Source organism: Labeo rohita, chromosome 20 (genome assembly GCF_022985175.1).
Source record: "Labeo rohita strain BAU-BD-2019 chromosome 20, IGBB_LRoh.1.0, whole genome shotgun sequence".
NCBI classification, from domain to species: domain Eukaryota; kingdom Metazoa; phylum Chordata; class Actinopteri; order Cypriniformes; family Cyprinidae; genus Labeo; species Labeo rohita.
Window position 1 is genome coordinate 28921786 of NC_066888.1, and position 9271 is coordinate 28931056.

At 32.8% G+C, this 9271-nt stretch overlaps 1 protein-coding gene across 1 annotated transcript; it reads left to right on the forward strand.

Moving 5' to 3' along the window:
- Nucleotides 1–5406: 5406 nt before the first annotated feature.
- LOC127182927 (uncharacterized) lies at nt 5407–8961 on the forward strand. The gene is made up of 5 exons (XM_051138625.1): nt 5407–5427; nt 5718–7108; nt 7221–7312; nt 8396–8553; nt 8831–8961. Exon 2 carries the CDS (start codon nt 5732–5734, stop codon nt 6632–6634), a length of 903 nt encoding a protein of 300 aa, XP_050994582.1. The 5' UTR covers nt 5407–5427; nt 5718–5731; the 3' UTR covers nt 6635–7108; nt 7221–7312; nt 8396–8553; nt 8831–8961.
- The last annotated feature ends 310 nt before the right edge of the window (nt 8962–9271 follow it).

Below are 9271 nucleotides of genomic sequence, written 5' to 3' on the forward strand. Positions count from 1 at the left end.
AGATTGTAGGGTGATTCTTATAAAACTATTTTCTGCAAGCTTTTTCAAAATAAATGTAGATTATTAAGATTTTCTCTTTCCAAAAACGGACACTTAGAGACTCCAAAAGTAAACTACACCAAAGAAACAAATGATATAAGGAGGAATTGATACATGCACACCAAAGCACATATGAAAGAAAAAAGATCCAGAATTGTATAGTATGTGTTCAGTGCAACGGCAAAGAGCTCGTTTACATTTTAGACAAGTAAAGTTGCGATACCAAACAGGAAAACTTTACTAGCGAGACGCTGGCAGCCCACAAACGTAGTGGCGAAACTTCCGGTTCATTAGCCACTATAGGGAAACAAGAAGAAGAACAACAATGTGCAGTAAACGGTTAAACTGGTTGGCACCGATAGCCTGGGTGGCGTGCCAACACATGGTGCAGTTGTGCTTTGGGTGTCCCAAGAAGCCTTCTGGACCTTTCCAGGTCCAACTTTACATTTTAGAAAAGTAAAGTTGCGATACCAAACAGGAAAACTTTACTAACGAGATGCTGGCAGCCCACAAACATAGTGGCGAGACTTCCGGTTCATTAGCCACTATAGGGAAACAACAAGAAGACTAACAACGTGCAGTAAACGGTTAAACATGTCGGGACCGATAGTCTAGGCGGTGAGCTGACATATGGCGCAGAGTTCAGCCGAGTTAACTACTAACTGTGCTGAGAATTCTGGACCAAGAACGGTTCCTAAACATGTTTTATAACCTGCAAGAGTCTCTTCAACGTGGAGCATCAGCAAGTATCAAAATAAGAAGACAAAATAATAGGATGACCTGTGTTCTACAGGTGCTATTTTTTATAAAAAAAATGTTACCTCTGCTTGTCCGCTGAATGTCTGATGCATAAAGCAAACACAAAAGGAGAAAACCGTCGTTATTACATTATTAGCGTTGGACAGAGCAGCCGGGGGCAGGACTGAGAAACACTTCAAAACATGTACAAACATTTGGCAGTGAGGGAACTTTAACATAATTGGCATGGTTATACTTCTCATAATACTTGTCCATTGTTTGGCAACCACCTGAAGAGAGATCTCATGTCATGCCCACGGAAAACCTTGAAGAAGGAACTGGATAAAATATTCAGAAAGAAATCGATCCACAATCTGACCTGTGATGCATTTTGTAAATAAAAAACACCATGTTGTTTTGCTCGGCCAGAGGAGAACTGGTCCCCCAACTGAGCCTGGGTTCTCCCAAGGTTTTTTCTCCATTTCTGTCACAGATGGAGTTTTGGTTCCTTGCCACTGTCGCCTTTTGGCTTGCTTAGTTGGGGACAACTAATACTTGTCAATTTTATTTACTTGACTGTACGGACGTTATTGGATAAGAACGAAACTGAGCTGCATGAAGAAAAATGGAAAGTCTGTAAAATTACCGGAATATGAATGAGCAGGAATTTCTTTGCAAGGAGTATCTCTCACACCCTTAATAAAAGCAAGTTAGCTTGTGCAGTCCCCACCTACATGCTACGTGAAGTGTAATTTCTTTGAAATCACTCCCAAGTAAAGAAGCTTCCTTCTGCCATCTGACTGCACAGACGCTATTTGAACTGAACTGAGCTGGACGATGATATCACTGAATCAATGATGAACTGACTTTAACTGAAAATTGAGACTCCCTTTTTTCCTTTTTTTGATCTCAATAACTAATGTGTATTTTGTAAAGTTGAGAAAGAAACTTTAATTCATTTATTTTATCATTAAAATCAGGTTATAGATATATAGATGTATCATCTTTTCTAAAATGTGATTTTAAAATTTTCACTAAAAGACATATTTCTGTATTTTTTTGGTAGTAACCATGCTATCGATCTTGTTAATATTTTTTTGTTTTGTATTGTACATAAGTTTCTTAAGGCTTATGATGATATTTTTTGTACTGATTGAGGTGCTATTGTTTTTTGTTTTCCTTCTTTTCCTTTATGTTATTGTATTTCAATGCAGTGCTTTTTCTTGTTGTTTCTCTTTTCGTCTTGCAATGTAAAAAAAACTGAAAATTGAGTGCTTACTATTGACACTATTTTCCTATTTAATACAATAAAGCTGCTTTGACACAATCTGTATTGTTAAAAGTGCTGTATAAATAAAGGTGTCTTGACGATTTTCTTAATTCATGTGTATCGAATCATTCAGCTGCTTTTGTAGATTCAACTATTGAAAACACATTGCAGTTTTTTTTATTGATATGGCTATTTTCACAAGCAAGTGGTACATTTTCAAAACTCTTAGTACTAATCTCACAACAAATCAACAAACTGTGCACTTTTTTTAAGCATATTTTCAATTGTTTTAATACAATACACACAATCACCAAATATCCTTTTCACTACACAAAGTAATTGTTTAATCTATATAAATGTTTCATTCACAGTAACTGTCATTCATAAAGCTCTTACTGTCAAACTTTTCATTTGCATGACTTCTCACTCAGTTTAATACATTTGTCTGTCATTTATTCTAACTCATCTTAATGGTTATTCACTGAATCATTTGGTGCATCTATAGATACAGTATAGATTCAATATATATAGTTTCTATACAACTTCATTGCAATTTAGGGATAATCAAATGCAACTAATTATTTTTACATTAAAAGTAATTTATCTATAATGATAACAACATTTTACATTATTCCATGTGATACTGTATACAGAAGCATTACCATGGTAAAGACTGCACATTACTATAATTCACTGAAAAGTTCAGACTTCATCTGAAAAGTTCAGCTGGAGTACAGATTCAGTCACATGGCACAGTGAGGACATTGACTGCATTGACAGTGAACTCTGCACAAACCCTTGTGGCCATGTCATACCTTCATCCTGGGCTCGACATTAACGCTTGTCCGCTTATCTGGGATAAGTGGATTTTGTGATGGGCCAAGTGTAAGAGAATTTTTCTTGCCTGGCCGGACAAGTAACCTGATTAAAACATCAATAAGAAACAATAACAAAGGCAGCACCGAAACTTTGGTGAGAATGATTCTCATTTTATTACTTTCAGTGTAAACAGTGACTGATAACGGAGGAACAGTATCAAGGTTGCGTAGGTTAAGGCTTGTCCAAAGAACAAGCACATGTCAAGGCTTAATGTCAAGCCCTGCCTTCATCACACCTTTTGATAACACACTGGATAAATACTTTTACAAACAACATGGATTTTATGTGAGATATGCAATGTAGATAATGTAAGCGTATTTTCTAACATAATAGTTATTGCCTGTATTGTTGTAATTATTTCAGCAACAAAGGTCATTTGAAACATGAATCTTGCATTGTTTGCTCTTGAATGAACTGACTGTTAAAAGTACAAAATTGAAAGAAGATCTTACTGTTGTGTTTTGGTGATTAAACCACATATTCTCAGTACATATCACAATGATCTTGTGTTCTGAAACAGTGATTATGAGGAATGGAAATATGTGCAACTACAATGAAAGTGAGACCCCAAATACGTCACTCAACGTAACGTCTCACGAGGGTTACAGACGTAACCTAGATGTTACTAGTAACTTAGTTACTGTAATAATATTACTTTTTTTTGCAGTAACTAGTAGTGTAACTAATTACTAATAAGATTTCAGGAATAATATTACAGTTACCATCCATAAAACAGCTTAGTTACTTTTGATGCCTCAACCCTGCTGATTTAAAATCCAACAATCAAATAATTCCTAGATTAATTTTGACAATTTTCACGACTCGCACATGCATGTTACGTCCCCAGTGCCGCAGGCAAGCTTGGAATACGGAAGAGCTTACATTCAGCAGATAGAAATATTGCATTATATTGAATTTGTCAGGAAAAAAGATGATCTGAACACTGTTGTGGAAGTTGTGGCTTATTTTTTTAGTCTGGCATTACATCCCACCCACATCCCTCTGATCAGCATTATATTACTATAATCAAAAATCTTTTTTGGAACATAAAACAGTTTCTTACAAACTTATGTGATTTGATAAAATACATAATGAAATATAATATGGGTAACAGAGAAATTACAATTAGCTTCAAGATACACATGACAATTAATGAGATTAACACAACACTTCTACTTGAATGTCACTATCAATCACTATCCAGTACTTGTAATAACTTCTGACAGCGATCCATTGTGGATTTTGGTTAAATAATGAGGCAGAAATATGTTGATAGTAACATTCTAGAAGAATTTTATGTGGAAGACACACAGTTACAACTTCTGTGGGAGTGTGAAGAAAAAGTAATGTAACTAGTATGTAACTAATTACTGTTGCCAGAAAGTAATAAGTAAAGTAAAATATTAGCAATGAGTAATATATTACATTCTTTGAGTAACTAGCCCAACACTGGTTACAAGTGTGATCAGTTTAAAGTTTTGAACTAAGAGTTTTGAAAATGTACACCTTACTTATGAAAATAGTACCAAACCAATAAAAAAAAAAAAAAAAAAAAAGGAAAAAATGATTTATCTCATTAATAACATTTAAATTAATAATACTTAAATGGAATCATTTAATTTCACCAAACAGGCTTACATATAATAAAAAACTTTTGAATTAAGATTTTATGATTTAATTTTTCATTTTATTAAGAAGTTCTGATTGTTTTTAATGTTGTAATAATTTTTCAAATATTAAAAACTTAAATATAAAACTTCAGATGAAAACACCTTCTTGTATTTTAGGGAAACCTAAATTAATTAACCACAACATTTAGTAAAAAGTCAAAACACTAATACATTTGAACAAAATCCAAGTATGGCTTTTAATTCCATTATGGGAATCATTATGGGAATAACTTGAAGAGAAAACATCAGGACATATGTTTTGCTTTTACTATTTTTAATTTATTTTTAATTTATTAATTATTTATTTACTTTTTTTTTTTTTTTATACAGTTGAATTGTTATTGAGTTCAACTTCTTAATATGACATGGTTTTAGGTTCATTTCACACATTGTATTGGCAGAACACTAGTGTTTGCAGATCTTGAATCATATCTATGGTGTATAGGCAGCTCTTTCTTTGGTACCGAGAGAATGCAGAATTGCAATGATAAACAGTAAGACCAGGTGAGTGAATGAAAAACTTGAATTTCACTATATTGAAAAAGTGTGTTGGTTTCCAGTAAGTAATCAGGAATCATAAATCACTGCATTTCCACACTATTCAACTACTAAGTTTCACTTTACCCTTTGTCCTCATAAAGTTGAATGATTTATTATATTAAAGTGCACCTCCTCACGTTGTCAACCCAATAAAAGTTTAAGTTTCACTTTACTCTGAAAGAAACTCCCACGTACAACCCACGAGTAATGATTGGTTCAAATCCTCTATAAATCACCAAGACATCCAGTTGATCTTTGTAGTTACGGCAAACACTTGTTCTCTTCTGAAAGGTATGGTTTAAAATTGATACATTTGGAAAATATTTATTTGTCTAGCGATTTAAACAGTAACATAATTGTTTTATTTTGTAAGTTCAACAAAAATAGAAAGCTAAATAATGATGATGTACACTGAATGCTCTTTATAATCTCACACAGTTCTTGCATATTAGTAGTTGTAGGAAAAATCATAAGTGACCAGATGACAAACAAATATGTATTGTACACTATAATTACGTCTACATAAGTTGCAACACTGCAGTATTTTCTAATAACATAAAGTATCTTTTGTTTTCTCAAAGAACGGATTTCAACAATGGATGATATTATCAGCTTTAAACATAATCAAACTTCTGGTACTTTACCATTAACTAATATAAACCTCTATTCTTATGGGGATAAATTAAAAATACCATTTTTTTCTTCATCTTTTCATTCGAATAAAACTTTAGATGAGAGTTTAAAAAGATTAGAATCTACATCTGGCCCTTTAGTTATCAAAGATGGTAAAATTATAACAAACAAAGATGTAAAATTAACAAGCAAGTTTCCCTGCTATATCTTACTTTGGCCAAAAGATGGGAAAAGTGATTTAAAGTTTGGTCAAGGGTTTTATTATGGGTCCAACTTTATAATGACAGCCAAACATGTTATAAAGGATTACAACAATTTTAATATATATGCCCTTTTTTTTCCAACTTATACGTTGTTAAATATGTGTTTAATATTTAAATGTTATAATACCTTACCTAACCTTTATAACAGGCATTTTAAAAACCAAGATATTGCAATAATTCAATTACAAGGATCTTCAGATCTACTACAATACATGCAATTAGAAATAGGTGAGTTAAATGAAAATGAGGAGCTATATTTTTACAAACTAGAGTGTGGCTGTTTTGTAAGACAGAAATGCACAATTTTAAAAAGCCCACATTTATACATAAGGGAGAAAATGTATGATAATGAATTTGTTATATCTAAAGCAGGCAAAGAAGGAGACAGTGGGACACCTATTTTTTCAAGCTCTGGCATTTGTGTTGGATTATATTTTGGTGTTTTCACTGAAAAAAGATCATTAAACCCAGTGGAATATGGCAGAGCTTTAAAATTTGACAGAAATGTTTTTAGAAATAATTGTATTATTAATTTTTTTTCTTCTATCCCTACCCTTCCCATTTTCCCCAATGTAATTAATAATTTATCTTCATTGTTTTAGAGAAAGAAAATATTTAGAGATTTAAATAATAGGCAAAATAACAATCTATTTAAATAAGATTGATTTAAATAATATTAAATAATAATATTTAAGTAAGATTTCTATAATGCTATTGTTAAATAAAAAACATTTTAATAAAATAATAACATATTAAAAATATATCTATACAAAACTAATTGGAAATACAGATATATTTACAGTCTTTCTCAGATTGCTCATGCATCTTACAACATCCCTTAAAGCTGATGGGTTAAATCTGGTGTGGTAAATAAGGGAAATATCTAGAATGTTTAGGTGTAGAGTTGGTGGTGGAGGTGGCAGGTGTTGGAATGAGAAACCCATTAAAACATCTATTATCAATTGGTAGTGAGGGAACTGTAACATAACTAGCAGTTCTCATATAGCAAATAATATTGTCCATTGTCCGCAACTACCCGGAGAGAGAGTGTGTGTCTTCCCACAAAAAAAACCCTTGTAAGTCTTTTAATAAAATATTGGTGACATATTTTTTGTAGAATTGTTTCCTGCTAAATTTGGTTAACTTATCACTGCACAAAAGTGTTATCTAAATATGAAATACTTGCAGGTGTCGTATGTTGGTCTGGAGCAGAGGAAATCTTCATCAAGCTGATGCAAGAATGGTCTTGAAACCGTGGTCTCTTCAACAGTTATTATTCAGTTAGTGTTATTTTGGTGTGGAAACAGGTTTTAAGGAAATCTTGTATTACTACAGAGCCAAGATAATACCTTTTCAAATACAGATAAAGACTTTTTGTTGAGGTTCTTTTCAAATTTTTTAATTTTTTTAATTTACAGTACTGTGCAAAAGTCTTAGGCCGCTAGTATTTTCACCAGCTAAAAATGGTTTAAAGTAAGTTATTTCTATCTTTTGCTGTAGTGTGTCAGTAGGAAACATCAGTTTACATTTCCAAACATTCTGTTTGCCATTAATTGTAATAATCTAGTGAGATTTTTGTTGCACAAGGAGTCTGACAACAGCCAGTGCTCCATACAGAGATCTGATCTCACCATCATCTGGTCTGTCTCTGGAATGACATGAAGAAACAGAATAACTGAAACAGACTAAATCCAGAAGAACTGTTTCAAAATCTCCAAGATGCTTCAAATAACCTACCTGCAAAGCTACCTGAAAAACTCTGCACAAGTGCACCTAGGGCAAAAGCTACTTTAAATGCAATGGATGGTCACATTAAATGCTGATTTATTTTAGTTAATAGAAGTTCATTGATAAAGAAAATCTATTTATGATATTGTTTTTGACAGCATCCTCATTTTATGTGCCTAACTGCCTAAAAATTTTAATAGTACTGTAGGTATAGGTCTCTTAAAGCATCTTGGAGATGTTGCCACAGTTCTTCTGGATTTAGTCTGTCTCCGTTTTTTCTGTTTCTTAAGACAGACTGGACTGAATGATGGAGAGATCAGATCTCTGTTTGCACAAGGAGTCTGACAACAGCCTGTGCTCCATACAAAAATCTTACTGGATTATTATAATTAATGGCAAAATGAATGTTTAGAAATATAAACTGATATTTCCTAATGACACACTACAGCAAAAGACTGACTTCAACTGACTTTAAACCATTTTTAGCTGATGAAAATACTAGTGGCCTAAGACTTTTGCACAGTACTGTATATTGACAGAAAAATGTTTAAGTGTGAAGATCTGTTTCAAGATATAACCATTTCTCTCTCTTTCCTGTTCCTGTTTTCTTCTCTCTCTTTCATGCTGGGAAACAGAATGACCTTCACACTGCATACGTCACTTTTGGGTCAAGTTACATTCAGACAACCTCTCTTCGTTAAATTACAAGTCATACCTGCTGAAAAGCAAGAAAAGCAACAATTATACCTTTAAGCAACGCCAGGAGAGAAAGTGTGTCTTGACCGATGCAACAGTAAGTATTTACATAAAACTAATTAAATGGCATTTATTCTATAATTGCCTGAAAGGTACACGAATGTTACTTTTTAATAAAATCATTTAAATTGTGTAGTAATTGCATGGTTTTTGTTGAGCCTGTGTTAGAGTGTCAGTGTTGGCACACAATCGTGAGAATCATTGCAGAGACTAAAAAAATACAGTTTTCAAATACAGTCAAAATTACAGAAAACAAATTATAAATAACTACTAAGATCTACTGTATATCAAGGTCTTTCTCGCTCTCTTTCCAGGAGCATGACAGCCTCTGCAGCTCACAGCATCGCTCTGTGCCATGAGACCATCACTTCTAAGTCAAGTCACAAACTGATTATCTTTCCTTGAATAATATTGTTTTTTCGATTAAATAAATTTTGAACACTGCAATGTGTTTGTGTTCTTTTTTCACTATTTAATACTTGCCTTCTAACAGAGAACATTTCTAGAAAACCGCAAACCTTAGCATACAGTGAAACTTTATTACACATCATAATCCAATAGTGAGACAAGCTGTAATAGTTTTACACCATAAAGTATGACACACATTGTGCCAAAACAGGAAGGAGAATTACAGAAAATGAACAAAACATGTTTCAACTTATTTCAGCACAATAAATGCCAACCAGGTCCTAAACAGTAAAAAAAAAAAAAAAAAAAAAAAAAAAAAAAAAAGTTAGGAACCGGAACAAAGTGGC